Genomic DNA, 17,303 nt, shown 5'->3' on the forward strand with positions numbered 1-17,303 from the left:
GTCCAGTTGAGAACCACCGTTCTATATAAAATTCAAATCCCATCCATTACGATCTACCAAACCCCGAGCAACATTCAGACTACACGCTTTAGGACAAAGAATATATCTGCTGATATATAACCACGCCAGCACTTTTTTTCTTCATGCTGACACTTTTCTCTTTAAACTATAAAATCTGTGTTCATTAGGAATGGCCAACACTAGCAGCCGACGTAGCGCCACGTTCACCGAATTACAGCTTTGCAAGGTTCACTTAAATGTAAACCATTCGTTCATCATCAAGTAAAACTCTCAGATCAGTAGAAGGGTCAGTTTCCAAAATGGTTTCTTAAAATCTCATCACTTGCTGTGAACCCAAAACTGCTCTAAAAAGAAAAGTCTTTATAAAAAAAGATTTATCCCTAAACTTAAATGAAATGGCCCTTTCATCCATCCCTGCTGAGGGAGTTGTGAAAGGTCCAGATGCCGAAGTATGGCCAGAGAGCTGAGGGCCACTCACAGCAGCGAGGCAGACAGAAGCCATCAGCAATGCAGATGACAAGCAAGATTCCCAAACTGCGTGCTGCCTCCAAAGCAAACATGCCTTCTCACAACATCACTTCATGGGAATCTGGACTTGATCGCAAACACACAAAAGCCAAGAAAAATGGTTTAGGAAATTCAACGCGACCTTGTTCTTCAGTAGAAATTCTCCCCAGAAATCTACAAATTTTATAGAAACTAGTCTTTGAGGGGCGCCTGGGTGGCTCCGTCGGTTAAGCGCCTGACTTCGGCTCAGGTCATGATCTCACAGTTCGTGAGTTCGAGCCCCGCGTCGGGCTCTGTGCTGATGGCTCAGAGCCCGGAGCCTGCTTCGGATTCTGTGTCTCCCTCTCTCTCTGCCCCTCCCCTGCTCATGCTCTGTCTCTCTCAAGAATAAACATTAAAAAAATTTTTTTCAATAAAAACAAAGAAACTAGTCTCTGAATCTTCTCCCCAACAGAACGCCCTGCAATGGCTCTCACTCAGGATGAACGTTCGGTGGCCCATCACAGAAACAATCAGGGTTATGGTTTTATTGTTTGATTATAGGAAAACTTCAATTCCTTGTTCCAGTCACTGGCAAAAAACAGGTAATTCTTCTTGGGCTTGTGTCACCTGACTGGTCTGCTCTCTACGGAGATACGAATATACATTCCTAATGATTTCAACACAGATCCGATCTTCCCCTCCTACACAAACTACTGACATCACCTCCGAATGAATTTGAGCTCCCTAGAGCTAGAGATCTTGGATCCTAATTCCAATTCTACCACTGCCCAGCTCTGCGAACTTGGGCAAATTACTTACCGTCTTCGAGACTCTATCCTTATACGTAAGAGAGAGGAGAACGGTACCAACCGCCTAAGATTATTGGGCAGATTAAATGCATTAGTCCATGTAAAGAATTTAATACAGTGCCAGCCAAGTGATCAAGACAGTTTCACTAGTTCAACTGGATAAAAGAAAACGCAGAAGGCGCAGAGGTTGAAAATACTGCCTCGTGGCTTAGCCATGATGCTGAGTTCCATTTAGTCAAATCGTTACCCAAATCTCACATTATACCAAATCCTAAGTATGTATCGTATTTGGTCTTGGGCAACTATTGACCTGAATTAGAGAACACTGCTAAAACATTTTTTAAGACATTTTTGTCCTAAACTGGGTTGTGATAAAGTCAGGCTGTATCATCTTTTAAAAGGCTTAGTCGGTTTAAACGCCCGACTCTTCATTCCAGCTCAGGTCACGATCTCACGGTCTGTGAGTTTGAGCCCCGCTTGGGGCTCCATGCTAACAGCACAGAGCCCGCTTGGGATTCTCTCTCTCTGCCCCTCTCCAACTTGATCCTAGCTCTCTCTCTCTCTCTCTCAAAAATAAACAAACTTTAAAAATAAATAAGTTCCCAAAATTCTGCTTTCCTTGAGGAAATAGCTACTCAACTTCATCAAACCACCAAAGAAAACCCTCACGGGGCCTCTTGTTCTGAAGACACCCCGTTTCTTTGTTTCAAATGCACGTGCCAACCACAGAGATTCACATTTAGGCATCCGGCGGAGGTTTAACAGCCCACGACGACTTTAAGACACTCAAGTGACACAACCTAAGTTAGATTTCTGACCCTATCATTTGGTATAGCTCTTGGGTAAAGCAACCGTTCTCTGTGACTCATGGTAAAAGGAATCTACTTGATATCACCAAGATAACAGGCAAATAAGCATACAGTTACATTCCCATCAAGAGCCCTCTGAACTCCAGAGATTTTGCAACGTCAGAAGCACATTTTCTTAACATTGCACACAGTCGGTGAAAGGCGGGCCACCCTAGAATGGTTTTCGCCCCCCATTGTCACTTTCGGAACTGCTGGCTCGTGTTTTCATTTTTTTTATGATGGTAAAATACAAGACAATAAAAACTATGTGGTGAAAAGACAGACGCACAAATTACCCTCCACGGTAAATGCCAAGAGGCCCTGACCTGCTTGCTTCGTCTCCAGAATAAGGTATGGCAGAATCTTGTCCTGATTATACAGCCAGGAGCTCACTGTAGCAGATGCTTTTCTTCTGACGTAGGCTTTGAAAAAAACAGGAGATTCCAACTTTACTCATATTTCGTTATTTATATTCCATCAATAGTTACAGGAAAGATGCGCTGGCCTTCTCAAAGAGAATCTTAAGTGACCACGGTTTTAGAGCGTAAAATACAGTAGCCCAACAGATCTGTCCAAGGGCAGGAAGGAAACCATTATAGCCGAAAGGCGAGGTCACCAAGAGAAACATCCCAAAGGTCAGTGGTTCTCAAGACCCAAAACGTTCAATGCTAGAATTTATAGTATGCCCAGACTTCATATCTTTGAACTTGGCACCGACTTTCAAGAGAATCCCCAAAGAATGAAAATCTTAAGGAAATGCAAGGTCCATGATCAACAAGGTGGTATTTTGAGGACCCCATCCTAGCAAGGCAAGTCACACCTGAAAAGGTGGGGAGGCGGCTTATAACTTTTTATCTTCTCAGAAAACCGTAAGCGGTTCAGAAATACTGCCTACTGGAGACTACTTCTGGACAGCAAACAATTCATCTACTACATGTGGACAAAAACCCCATGCAGCACGGCTTTGGTAAGAGACTTCATTTCCCACATCAGCAGCTGTGACTGCCTCGGTCTAGAACCAAGAGGCTAAATCTAACACACACGTGTGTGCATATATGTATACACGTGGAACGCGTGTCCACGTACGTGTTACATATATGTGCGTGCATGGGACCTCACATGCACACGGGTGCACACACACATAGATTTCCTACCTATATACTAAGCAAAAAAAAAAAAAAAAATCTCTTAGGCTTGTAAGTACAGCTTACCTGCTTGTTGGTGAAACACTAGCCCTACGCTACGCACATTCTTGGTGGGAAAAAAACAAGGGCAAGTGGATATTTTTCATAAAAAAACAGGAGCTGTAAAGAAAATCTGTGTATGGAGAAATTCTTTGCTCTCCAGCTGGGTGGTGAGAATACAGGGCATCTCCCTAAGACTCAGGAAGTACTCTCAGCTCCTATTTTAATTACAAAAGAGGTAGCAAGATCTGGGATTGGGGTGAGGCAGGCAGGGCAAAGGGGGTGGGGGGGGGCTGGCTGGCAGGGGACTGGCAGGAAGTGAAGACAGCTCAGGCAGACAGTTCAGGGAGCTGGGGACAACCCAGTGCCTGGCGAGCAGGTGGCCCCTCATCTGGGGGGCAGGTTAACAAAGTTAAAGAGAGTTCCTTTCCATAGGATGGCTCTTTTTCTTTCCCCGTGTGCCCGAGAAACTCTCTCTGTTTGCAAAGCACAGGACCGGGAGCAAGAAGCAGCAGGAAGAGCGAGCCCCTGCCCAAGAAATAACTGGGGAAAACACTCCCCTTGCTTCCATACTGCGCTCATCTTCACAGAGCATTCTGTCTGCCCAAACAGGCAGGACCCAGGAACACATGAGGGCAAGAATCCGAGGGATGGTTTTCCATCTCTCTGGGCTCTGACGTTCCCGGTGGCATGCATGGCCTCAGGACCTGGGCACACGGCTCCTCACAGAGTGACAAGCCCGCAGGTGGAAACTGCCAGCTGCCCGCCCTAGCTTCTCATCACACCCTTCACCTGGAAGATTCCCTCACTGCCGCCACTCTTGCGTCAGACTCAACTCAGGGCTCGCTAAGGACACTTCCATTGGCCCCGGATGTCTTAGCTTGCATCAAAGAAATCCCCTTTCCATCCGGTCGTGCTGAGATACTGAGGGATGGCAGGAATATCTTGCTGCATTTTTTAACATCCCAAGACGGCTTAGCTCACATCATCAGAAGAACAAAATACGCGTGGGAATGAGCAGATGCAAACCTATACTAAGTTTTTTTTAGTGTTTATTTTTGAGAGAGAGAGAAAGAGACAGAGGGTGAGCAGGGGAGGGTCAGAAAGAGAGGGAGACAGAATCTGAAGCAGACGCCAGGCTCTGAGCTGTCAGCGCAGAGCCCGAGGTGGGGCTGGAACTCACGAACTGGACTGAGCCCCCCAGGCGCCCTGATGCAAACCCGTATTAAATGACAATGGCCTGCACTATAAAAGGTACAGTGTTACTGTCACCTAACACTCAACACTTAGTTCAAAGTCCATGGAAAGATTTCGTGGAGGCAATAAGAATAAGCTTTAATGCAACACACACACATACTATTGTAGGCTAGCTAAATTCCTCTAGTTAGAACAACCAACTGGTAACTTGGGTCAAGGTTAACACACGAGGATACTTACAATACAAAAGGATTGAGAATTAAAAGAAAAATCCATAAGCAATTCCCCAAACCAACGGCCAACGGCTCTCCAGGCAATGTAAAGCCGGGTCCCTTGTGTGCACTTTGACCTTCAGTGAACATCAGCACCCACACAGGGATTTTCTGAGGGCCTGATGTAAATCAGCAGCCCAGCTTGTAATTCACTGAGAACATCTCTCCTCCACTGCAGCTCAGAGGAGAGCCTGACAGTGGGCCCAGTAATCTAGTATGTGATAACCTCCTTTATGAGAAACGCACGTCATGAAGATTCTAATTAGAAGCCACAAAATCCCTATCATGAATACATCATGACAGGGTATCTCTGCAGAGCTTGCTGTATGGAAGATGCACTGACACCTCTCATGAAACTTTTGCTGCCAAAGAATCTAAGTAAAGACGTGCAACCTCTTTGATCACACATCTCCATTCCCAGGAAATATTATCCTCAAGAAATAGACAAGGGTACATGATCTAGGTATAAGAACGTTCATGTGCGGTTTTCTAGAAAAGCATGAACCTAAAATAGTGATATAAATGATGATACATGCCCAGGAGGAACAGGCAGGGTCATTCTTAGACCTGTAAACGTAGGTAGGACTCCTACCCTGGGCTGCAGGCTCCTCAGCGTGCCCTGCACATCACAAAGACCAAAAAAAAAAAAAAAAAAAAAAAAAAAAAAAAATGTAGCAAATAAACAGAAGTTCCTCAAAGAATGAATCATGGTTGTTGGTGGAAAATATTATTTTGCATGTACAGTTATGACAGTTATTCGATGTGAACAACTGTTTACCATTAAGAACAGCAAAAGCTTCCGAAAACTCCGAACAGAATTTGGCCGTTTCACTTTAAAAAACTGTGCTCTTAAAATTTTAGAGAAAAATCTCATCAAACAGAAACGAAACGTGACGCATACATACAACAAAACTAAAATTTCAAGAAAATATGTAAAACAGAACATTATGGAAATAAAAACATTCACAAGACCAAGAAGGAAAATATGCAGGCACACATAATCCCCAAACACATTTTTATGCAGATAATTTTGTGGCCAAGATGCATCAAGGTTTAGTTTCATCTGAAAACAGATTTGTAGGGGCGCCTGGGTAGCTCAGTCGGTTAAGTGTCTGACTTCAGCTCAGGTCAGGATCTCGCGGTCCGTGAGTTCGATCCCCGGGTCGGGCTCTGTGCTGGCAGCTCGGAGCCTGGAGCCTGCTTCGGATTCTGTGTCTCCCACCCTCTCTGCCCCTCCCCTGCTCACACTCAGTCTTTCTCAAAAACAAACAAACATTGAAAACAGATTTTTAATGAATTAACATGGTTTCTCTATAACACACAAAGCACGGGAAAGTTTAAGGAATAGTGAAAATTCACAGTACTAATGATAGGATTTATATAATGAAAATATTTAGTGCTTTCTGCAATACCAGTGATCACACGTAACCCTATTACTTTTCTAATCTAAATATCGCTGTATGAGTGAAATAGATAAAAGGGATTAAGAGTACACTGATCTTGATGAGTAGTGAGCAAGGTAGAGTTGGTGATTTATTACACTGCACACCTGAAACTAATAACACTACGTTAATTACACTTCAATTAAAAAAAGAAAAACAAATAGTGCTGTATGAGCTTTGTTGACAATGCCAATTACTACTGTCCTGCCTTACAATGCAGGCCTTTTCCAAACTCAATTAAAAATCTAACAACCACTGTGACTCAAGGAAGGTCTTTTACTTTGGCATTAATGCCAATAAAACATAAATTGTAAACATCTTGACAATAACCATATAGTGATTTTGCTGAAAGACGGACAAGAAAAATAGATTTATGGAAAATATATTACGGACAACATGGTGTATTACTCATGCGAGTATCACTGGCCTATCAACGGAATGGCCAGGCATTTGCAACTGTAATTATTCTCTTCTACCCTTGATATTTTACTTTCAGCAATAAAAAACACAGCTTTACACAAATTGTTTGTGCCCTCGTGACACATGACCTCATGTCAAGGTAGGCAAAGACATTTTATTTACCGGTTGGTAAGCTTGATTTAGAACTTTTTTTTAATTTTTTTTTCAACGTTTTTTTATTTATTTTTGGGACAGAGAGAGACAGAGCATGAACAGGGGAGGGGCAGAAAGAGAGGGAGACACAGAATCGTAAGCAGGCTCCAGGCTCCGAGCCATCAGCCCAGAGCCTGACGCGGGGCTCGAACTCACGGACCGTGAGATCGTGACCTGGCTGAAGTCGGACGCTTAACCGACTGCGCCACCCAGGCGCCCCTGAACTTTTAAATACTTAGATATGTGACAGAGGTCTGCATTTGTACTCTTGCCCCCGGCCCCGAAAAGGACATGTGCAAGTTTTGCGACAATTAAAACTTTTCTCAACTCTTAAACGAAAAACATTATAGATGTGCTTTTATAGAAACATATATAGAGAGGCATGGAAAACAAACATTCCAAAACATTGACAGTAGGACCTGGGGGGGGGGGGGGCACCTGGGTGGCTCAGTCAAGCATCGGACTTTGGCTCAGGTCATGATCTCATGGTTTGTGAGTTCAAGCCCTGCATCGGGCTCGCTGCTTTCAACGCAGAGTCCGCTTCAGGGCCTCTGTGCCCCCCCAATCCCCTGCTCCTCCTCGCCCCCTCTCAAAAATTAAACAAACATTAAAATTAAAAAAATTAAACAAACATTAAAAAAAAGCAGGACTCAGGGACTTTCTGTCTCTTGCTTATAGCATTTTCTAAATTTAGTACGTATCTTTGCTAGATTAAGGAAAGAAGACATTAACAATGATGTGGCAAATTGTACATTACTTTCGACATGGTGATGTCAATTACTGATGATGTAGTAAATCCGTGTTCAGGAAAGTTGTTTAAAGCCTGAACGTTCTTAATTCTAAATATAGTCCCTTAAACGTAATTTAAATATGTATGAAGTTAGTAACACCAAGAATTTATTAACAGTAGCTACACACAAGCATGTGGTATATGGACAGACAAACTTCCCTTAAAGTGAACTTTAACACACAAGTGGACTTCACGAACACGTGCTTTTGGAGAGAAGTCCACTTATCTCCATCATGTATACCATGGTCAGTAGGTACTACTCAAATGTTATTAGTGGACAAAAAAAAAAAGGCATTTAAAAGAATTACAGATTTCTTTTCGGGCCCAGTGTTGGGTAGGAAGCCACGTAAAAAAGTTTACAGTCTATTCCAACATCTCCCAAGTCTTTTACCTTCACGACTCTAAACGACCAACCAGTAGTAAAAATAAGCCTATCCCAAAGTGCAAACATTCAACCTTGCCTACCTTTTCTTTGTAATAACTCACTTAAAAAAAAAAAAATCCACACATAAAATCCTTTTATACAGAGACGATTTTAATCCTGCAGAACGATACTGCAGCGTGGGTGAAGGTATTAAATTTACAGTCCCCCATGTGTCACTCCCTCGCTGTGGCTGGATTTCAACAGACAAGAACTCCAACACCTTTCCCCATAACTGGCAGAGTCAGGTGACAGGAGGTCACGTGATGGGAGACGCCAGATTTAAATTGGGGACTCAAGTTGCATACTTTAGACCTGGTGGACACATTTTCCGAAGCGCTTTAGGCAAGGCTGAGATTCCTGTTTTAATCAAGGAATGCTCTCTAGAAATGTCCGGCCGTGTGGTCAGTGATCACGCCATGGGCGTTAATAAGCTGAAGTAATACACAACCGATATGCAGAAACGCTGGGAAAGTTGCTAGAACCCTGAATTGAAAGACAAGATTCCATCAGAAAACCTCAAAGGCAAACACGGGGATAATGGATAGCTAGAACTGGGGAAACAAATGAGTCCTACCCTTTCTTGTAATAAACACATCTCACAAAGCTAGTTTTCAAAGTGTCTCGTTACATAAATCTTCCTACCATCCTCATGGGGTCAGGGCCGGCCGCTTTAGAAACCACATTTTACAAGGAAACAAGAGTGTATGTCTTCTTTAAGTAAAAAGAAAACCAGATAAAAATTAATGGCATGATGTGACATTTTCCTACTGGGTTTCAAGGTTTCTGGAGTGTGGATTACCTGTTAACCCAAACCCCCATGCAATTTAACTCAAAAATCATTTACGAACCGCCTACTGCCCTTCAAAGAGCCCAGAAACAACGGTACAAGCAGAAGGCAAAGGACACCAACAGGACAGAAAAGAGTGACAGTGAAGAGTACAGAGGTTCTGGAGACAAAGGTCTGTGTTCAAATCCTAACGATCACTTTCTAACTGTGTGACACTCGGCCACTTACTTAACCTCTCTGTGTCTCACTTTCTTCATCTATGGGGACTTCCTCCTTGAGCTGGCAAATCGATTACATGAGTTGCTGAATGCCCAGTACTCAGGAACATGCCTGGCACACAGTAAGCCCTCGATAAACATCAGCCATATTTATTATTGCCCTCAAAGAATTGTAAAATGCTTCACAATCAAGGAAAAAATGTTAGAAGCATCACCCCTCTCACCATAAAAGGATCAGTACTTGGGGGAAAAATAAAGGCAATACAAGGAGAGAATCCTATCCATAAGGACCTCTCAGTGCAAACAAGGTGATAAAACTTATGAGTGCGATATTTAAACTCTTGAGGCTCAGTTTACTCATTTGAAAGGGAGAAAAAGATAGGTAAACCCTCTAGCAAACCAGGGTAAATTCCTAACAAGACCAGGACAGAAAGAGGCAGAGCCAAGTTCAGAGGAAAGAAAGAGAGGTAGGAGGTCACCGTGAACTAGACCAGTCAGGGATGGTTTCAAAAAGGCGCTAGCCAGCCAGGACATCTGATCAGCAGAGAGAGCACAGCACACACAAAGGTGTGGAGAAGGACCTGTAAGAGATCCTCGAGGGTAGAATTCACATGGGGAAAATAATACAGAGTTGCAAGATCAGAAGGCCTGGAAAACCAGACTAAGGAATGTGAGCTTGATTTTATAAGCAATATGGACACGCTTGAGACAGAATTCTGGAAAGGCAAAATCTGCCAGAAGTGTGTGTACAGGTTGGAAGGGAGGAAATTAATAAATGCAATCTAGCACAAGAAACGATCCTGGGGAATAGCGTTAAGGCCAAGATCTCCCTGCCCCACTGCATTCTGGAATTTCATTCACCATCAAGAGCCCCTGACTCTTACTTTCTAAGTTACTGTAACTAATCTCTTCTTGTGCACCTGCCATGTGCCAAGTCTCAAATTCTAATCATCATGCAAGGTTGACACTATTATGCCCACAGAAATAAAGCCCAGGAAGGTCAGAAAACCCAAGATCCCACAGGGGTGAGGGGTGCAGCTGGGCTCCCCAAAGCCACATCTGTTCTACTTTTAAGGTTGAAGTGCTTTTCATTTGGCCCAGAGGGACACTGAGGTGTGGGGAACTATTGCTAAGCTTAATGTAGACTCAGTGTTTGCTCATTCTTGAACGTTCAGTTCCCTGCAGATGATATGAAAATGTTACGTAGCAGTTACTCTGCAAAATTTTGAAACTCATCAAGAAGGCATCCTCACACAAAGAGAGAGGAATAAGAGTGCACTTACAGTGATGAGCGCGGAGCAGTAACACATAGGATTGTTGAATCCTTCTATTGTACCCCTGACACTAATATAACACTGCACATTAATTACACTTCAATAAAAACTAAATTTAAAAAATAGCAAAAAAAACAGGGGTTCCTGGCTGGCTCTTCAAATTGAGTGTCCAACTTCGGCTCAGGTCATGATCTCACAGTAACGGAGTTCAAACCCCGCGTGGGGCTCTGTGCTGACAGCTCAGAGCCTGGAGCCTGCTTCAGATTCTGTGTCTCCTCCTCTCTCTGCCCCTCCCTGACTTGTGCTCGTTCTCAAAAATAAAGAAACGTTAAAAAAAATTTTTTTTTAACTAAAAAAATAAAGTCTCCTATTTCTTAATCAATTTCAATGGAAGGGCACATTCAAGGCGAGTGTCCTTAGAGGTGACCCCACTTAAAGCCAGCAGAGCTAAAAAAGCAAACACCGCCCTCCCTTGCCACCACTCTGATTAAACAGTGGAGGCCCCGCCCATGCTGGTTCGTGCCTGATTTGAGAGGTGAGAACAGCAAGCCACACGATATGGGGAGAACAGCCCCTCCCTGCCAGGCCAGGGAGATCAGGGCTCCCTGCTGGTAACAACTGTCCAGCTTACAGCTGCTCTCAGGGCTCTGCTGTCCCCAACATGGCAGGGGCCAAAAAACAAGTCTCTGACAACAGAAACCTTGACTGAGTGTGCAGAAAAGGCAAGGCACTATAACTCCATTGTGAAAAAGGAGGACCCCAGCAAAGGGCCCGACTCTATTTTATGGTTGTCAGAGGAGTCGGCTTCAGGATCTGCCGGAACAAGGAGCCCCCAAAAATAAGTCTTGATTTTTTTTTTTTTTTTTTGCCCAAGGCAATAAATATCACTGAGACCTAAAACAAAATAAAAATACTATAGAAGGGGGGAGAGAAATAGGCTCAAGAATGACTTCCAGCTTAAAAAGCTATTTGAACTCTAGGTTAACAATCAAAACCAAGACACCTTCCCAAATTAAGTGGAGACAAGGAAGGTGATTCCACCTGAGAGTAAGAAATGGGTGTAGCAGGGACATTTTCACCAACAATGTATCTCAAGACGTTAATAACCTGCCTTCTATGCTTGTATTCATGACACGGACATTTTACATATTTATTCTGAAAATCAAAGCAGTCCTATACCTTCCATCAATAATCCTCAAAAGATCTTTTGTTTACATGGCTAGGGGTCCATACCTTTTCCTCAAATAGAGAAGTCCAGCTCCTGTTTGTGTTCAGCTGGTACATACCCGCCCCTCCACTACCCTAGCTGCCTACGTGGCCCCAGGGACATGGAAACACCATCCACTTCAAAATATCAACAACATGTTTGCAAAATAATCTTGCCACTTGGTTGAGCCTTTTCTCTTTGCTTAAAAAAAAAAAAAAAAAAAAAGGGCTTCTGGTTACAGACATACCCCAACTTAGTTTCTGCCAACACCAAACTTTTTAACAGCTTAACTCCAAACGCTGAAAAAATGAGTTTTCCCAGAAGTGCACACACAATTTAATTGAGAGAAGCCATGAAAATGTAAGGTCACGAAGGAACTGCATGGGGAGTGTGGGGCCCTCGGCCTCTCCAATCCCGAAGAACATCCTGAAGTCAGTAGCCATCAGCGGACGGCAAAACCTCACAGGCATCTCGCTGGCCTGCAGTAAAAGCCCTGATGGCTTTTTAAAGCAGGCAAGCACAGGCCAGAAGGCTGTGCTTGCAACATGCACAGGAATCAATTCCACGAGGCAACGCTCCACGGGCTGGCTCCGTGGTTCTCAATTAGGAGTGATTTCACTCCCGGTGGCTCATGAAGCAACGTCTGGGAACATTTCGGTTGTCACAACTTGGGGGTTCTGCTAGCACCTACTGGGTAGAGACCGGTGATGTTCAACATCCTACAATGCACAGGGCCGGCTCCCGACAGCAAAGAATGAACGGAGCCACAATGTCAATGGCACCCGGTTTGAGAAATCCTGGTCCCGCTCTAAACAGCAGCTGCTAGTCACAAGAAGCTCCCATTCTGCTATTGTCTGGCCATGCTCACATAAAGCTAATACATGCAACATCTTGTTCCCCCCCTTTTTTTTTCTCAATTGCTAGTGTTAGTTAGCCTCAAACTGCTGTCCAACAAGCAACAAGTCATTATGCCTAAATCACAATGGAAAAAGTTAGCAAAGACACCAGTTACCAGGGCACTACTTAGCGATGAGTCGGTACGGTTTTGCTGTCCTTGGAAACATATCACTTCCACAGTTACTGTTTCTCCTGTGACAGGACATCCCATGATTTTCTTCACTGGAGAATTTCACGAAATTTAACAAAAGGATGGCCTGTTAGAAGACACTACCGGAGACGGACAGGAGCTATATCAGGAGTTTGTCTCTAATACCGCACCGTGTTGCCTCCCTGACTGGCCTTGATGGCCTCCCAAGGTCACTACAATTATGAGTGGAACTTTGAATGTTGATTAGAATATTGTACTACAAATACATCACAAGCTTAAAAGCATAACTCTTTTTTTAGTTTTTTTTAATGTTTTTATTTTTGAGAGAGAGCGAGCAAGCGCGAGCATGAGCAGGGGAGAGACAGACAGACAGACAGACACACACACACACACACACACACACAGAATCCGAAGCAGGCTCCAGGCTCTGAGCTGTCAGCACAGAGTCTGACACAGGGCTTGAACTCACAGACCACGAGATCATGACCTGAGCTGAAGTTGGACGCTTAACCTACTGAGCCACCCAGGCGCCCCAAAAGCATAACTTTAAATAAATGAAAATTTCCCCCAAATACGTGAGTCACCAGCAACAGAGAAAAAAGGCTCTGGATTCTGTAATAAGCTCTTCAACCTTGGGCTTGTGACTTGACATCTGTAGGCTAAGATCCATCATCCAGAAAACTGAAGGGGATGGACTTCAGTCCATCGCCAAAGGGGATCGCCAAAGGCCAGCTTCATATTAATCACTGAAATAAAATCCAACAACCAGGTCTCCTTACACTTAACCAAGGTATGGTGTAAGGAAAAAGTATTTCAGAGAAAGTGCCGGCAGGTCACAGCTGTCCCATGTTATCCTGCAGTACCCCTCCACTTGCACTAGGGGGCAGAGTTCTGCCCAGGGGGAGGTCACAAGCCCCCTCCCCTCCTTGGTCCAAAAACAGGCTTCAACGGGACTGAAACCCCCAACAAAACCGAATACAAATCCTACGGCTCACAAGCTTTCCCAAGGGACCCAGAACACATAAAAAAAATTAAAAAAAGTTACGAATTAGTGTCCTGCAGGCGGAGCCCAGGTTTTCTTACAGATGAAAGCAATTAAACACAGCCCATTGGTCTATCTTTGGTTAACCTGCAACTCCAGTAAAAAGTTCTGGTGTTTTCTTACAGTCATGAAAACAAAACTCTGTGGGTTAAAAAAAAATGCTATAGTCTCAACCACAGATTTCCTTAAAAGAAAAAAATATATATATGAATGGATAATTCCTTTCCAGTCTGCTTTTCACGACAAATGTGGGTATCCCATATGAGATGCCACCTTGAAAAAAGTGGATCTTGCTGTTAGGCAAGAATGTATTTATTACTGTGGCCATTAAATACAGTTGTCTAAGAATAAGGTAAGCATCCATCAGGCGGAATGACTTGAAATATTATACCCAATTAAATAGGATAAAGCAAGTTAGCGAACAGAGGCAAGCCCTCACCAACCTAATTTGCTGGAAGATTCCAAAACTGTCCTGGATTCACGAAACGTCCCCTGGCTTCCAATGAAAGTCACATCAGACTCCCTTAAGTCAACTCAGTTTACTTTGAGCCACTTCAAACCTCAAACTTAAAACAGAATTTATTAAATAAACACAACCAAGAAAGGAGAGGGAGCCAAGAAACCACAGTAACTCTCCATCCCAGGGAGGGGGGAAAAAAAAAAGAAAAAGAAGGTTCTCAAGTCAAGGGTTTCAAGTAACCGTGGTGTCCCGCCCTCAATGGCCCTAAAAGGGGCATCAGCTTAAACGTTAAAAATAATCATCGTTTGCCCCAAACGATTTTCTTTAAATTCGAATTCAGAATCTGCCAAGGACCGTCAGCACAAGCACATGATCTTTTGATCTCTGCCTCTGGAGTGATCTCAAACCCTGAATGAGCACATCTTGGGGAGCGCTACCACCTAGACTCCAAAGGTCCCATAGGCAGAGAACACAGTGAATGATTAAACCCTCGCCTCGCTTCTCGCACTTCATTAAGCCGTCTCCTCTGGAAGGGTTTGTGCCCCTCTCACAGGAAGCCGGCACGTTTTGCAAAGGAAATACCAGACCAGAACTTTCTTGGAGAAAGGCACGTCCCGGTAGAACATTCGATTGGGCTTCCCGCACCCCGGCAGCCGCGGCCCGGCGCCCGCCGCCTCACCTCGCGCGGGGAGCCGCAGGGACACCCGGTGAGCCAGCCACCCACGCGGAAGGAGGCTCACCTTCGCTACGTCCCGGAGCGCGGGACAAAACAAAACCTGCCTCGGCTTACTCATCCGGAGACTCCCCGGGGGTGATTTCAGGCGACTCCCGGAAAGTTTTGCCCTCCCGGGCTTAGTTAGGACAGGGTCCCAAGCGTGCGCGCGGCGCGGTGGGTAGATCCCTCCCGGGGCGCGGGGGCCAGGTCCCGGCAGGGTCGCCGGCGCGAGCGCACTCACCTCGGGGAAGAAGTTGTCCATTGTTCCAGGGCGCTCCCCAACTTGCCCGAGTCCCGCGTCCGGCTCGCGGAAGTCAGCCCAGCAGACGGTCCGGGGAAACCATGCGTGTCACGGCGCGATTCCCAGGAACCCGAGCCCGCGGGGCTCTCCGGCTGCCATCGCCTTACCCCCTTCTCGTCTTTCGCACCTTTTGTTTGCCCAAACCCAAGTCTCTAACTCATCCGTCCCAACTGCAGCCTTTGTCTCCCTGCCTCCAAGTTCCTTACTTCTGCGCGCAGCGCTCGCGAGCGGAGAACAGCTGGTGACACATTCTTCCCCCGGGCTGGGGGAGGGCGGCGGGGGTCTTGGGAGCGCGCCCCCTCCTCCTGCGCCCCAGCCGGAGGCGCTCGCCGCGACAGGGGGACAGCGGCCACAAAGCGTGCCCGGAGTAGCTACCCCAGAGCGAGCGCCGCCGCGGTGAGGGTTCGGGCGCCTGGACTCAGCCGGCTCACCGCAGCGCGGAGATTTGCAGACAGGAGCACTCACCCCGCCCACCAGCCCCGCCCCGCCCCGCCCCGCCCCGCCCCTCCAGGAGCTGGGCCCCGCCCACTCGCCCGCCCCTCCAGGAGCCCAACCCCCAGCCAACCCCGCCCCGCGCTGCGGCAGGGTCCGGCCCCGCCCACCCCGCCTGGGGCGGACGCCGACTCGGCGGCAAGGGGAGAGGACAGGGGAGGGGACGGGAGGGCCGGGCTGCACCCTCTGGTGTCTCCGCCTCCCCATCCAGGCGTGGGCGGAGGAGTCGACTCTACCGTCTGGTGATAGAGACCAAATAGTCACCGGGGAGGAGGGGTTGGGGGATTCTTTTGTGCCTTTGATCTTCAGCGGACCCTGGAACCCGCTCAACACGGATCTCATTAATGCAGCTCGGCAGATGAGCGACCCCGGGGAAGGAAGCGCGGTCGGCCGAGCTGCCCCGGCTGTTGGGCCAGATCAAAGCGGAGAACGGAGGCTGTTCAGAATTTCTAGAAGCTGCCTTCCCGTGTAGAGTTTCTGTCCTGCAGTCGGGTTCACAGACGTTTTCCTAGCAGCCGGGGAATGTAGTTTTGTAACCTGGAAGAGGACATGGCCAGTTGCACCAGAAAAAAATGTAACCCTTTTCCTAGACCTGAAGGAAACCGGCAAAGGGAAGTGAGGTGAAGGATCAAACCACCTGATAGGAGTTGTTTCCTCTAAGGCAGGTCCTTAAACCTGAGCGTGCACAGGAACCACCTGGGAATCTTATTAAAATACAGGTTGGAATTAAGTGGGGCATTTCTAATAAGCTTCCAGGTGCCCTCAAACCAGCTTCCTGTGCTGGTCTGCAAACGGAAGCCCGTCTGTAACAGGTAGAAAAATTGAGAGCAAAGGTTTAGGAACTTTTGTAGCCGTTTAAAAATGCCTCGAGAGCCAAACAAATGACCGGAGGACTCTCTCAACCGAGTGTAAACCAGCTTTGGTATTGGCGGATTCGTGGTGAGTCATGCCTGGCACAGCAGAGTTCTCCTATTGGTACCTGGCAAATTGGAAACAAAAACGACTGGTTCTTCGCCACAAGTGGTTTGCGAAGTTCTCTCCAGGGGATCTGCCAACTGCTACTCATCCTTTAAAACTCAAGTCAGAAAGTCACATCTTCCTGGGGCAGTCTTCCCAGAAATGCCAGGCCACTTACCCAGCCACACACCACGGGGTGTGCCTTATTCCTAAAACTGTTGAGGACACTGTATGGCTTAAGGTTTTTTTGTTTTTTGCTTTTTTTGTTTGTTTGTTTGTTTGTTTTTGGTTTGTTTGGGGTTTTGTTTTGTTTTTCTGGTGTCCTGTCTTTCTTCAGTTGGGAGAATTGAAGCTCGTTAACAGAGGGAACTGTGCTTTAAAATTTGTATCCCCAGCCTGTCTCCGAGAATGAATGGATGTAGCATCCTTCTGTAATCCTTAGGTGAAAATCCAAGTGTGTCTGTAACCTGAATCTCAGAGCAGCGCTTCAGCACAAATCTCATACCCACCCCGCTTCCCTTTGGAAAGAGTCAATTTGTAAATTAATTGGTGACGGCGTGCTATGCTAGTGTCCTGATTCACATGTTTCCACACCTAAGCCATGGAAACTTGTGTCCCAGGTTGCCAGCAAAATTAAGATGGGGCCAGGATAAATACCAACAATCCCAGGCACCAGCCAAAGTGCTCAAAGGAGTCCTGGGGCCACCTGTGCCC

At 45.9% G+C, this 17,303-nt stretch overlaps 1 protein-coding gene across 4 annotated transcripts in view; it reads right to left on the reverse strand.

Annotated features, from left to right (window-relative positions):
- MYO10 (myosin X) overlaps positions 1 to 15,567 on the reverse strand; it is a 232,429-nt gene extending 216,862 nt beyond the window's left edge. For all 4 annotated transcript variants that reach the window (XM_040494312.1, XM_040494321.1, XM_040494301.1 and 1 more), the window contains exon 1: positions 15,081 to 15,567. In XM_040494312.1, the coding sequence (XP_040350246.1) occupies positions 15,081 to 15,101 (21 nt within the window). In that variant the 5' untranslated portion in view covers positions 15,102 to 15,567. The remainder of the gene's footprint in view (positions 1 to 15,080) is intronic.
- Positions 15,568 to 17,303: the final 1,736 nt, after the last annotated feature.

This window comes from Herpailurus yagouaroundi, unplaced genomic scaffold (assembly GCF_014898765.1).
Source record: "Herpailurus yagouaroundi ecotype Mexico unplaced genomic scaffold, PumYag 29, whole genome shotgun sequence".
In the NCBI taxonomy this organism is placed as follows: Eukaryota; Metazoa; Chordata; class Mammalia; order Carnivora; family Felidae; genus Herpailurus; species Herpailurus yagouaroundi.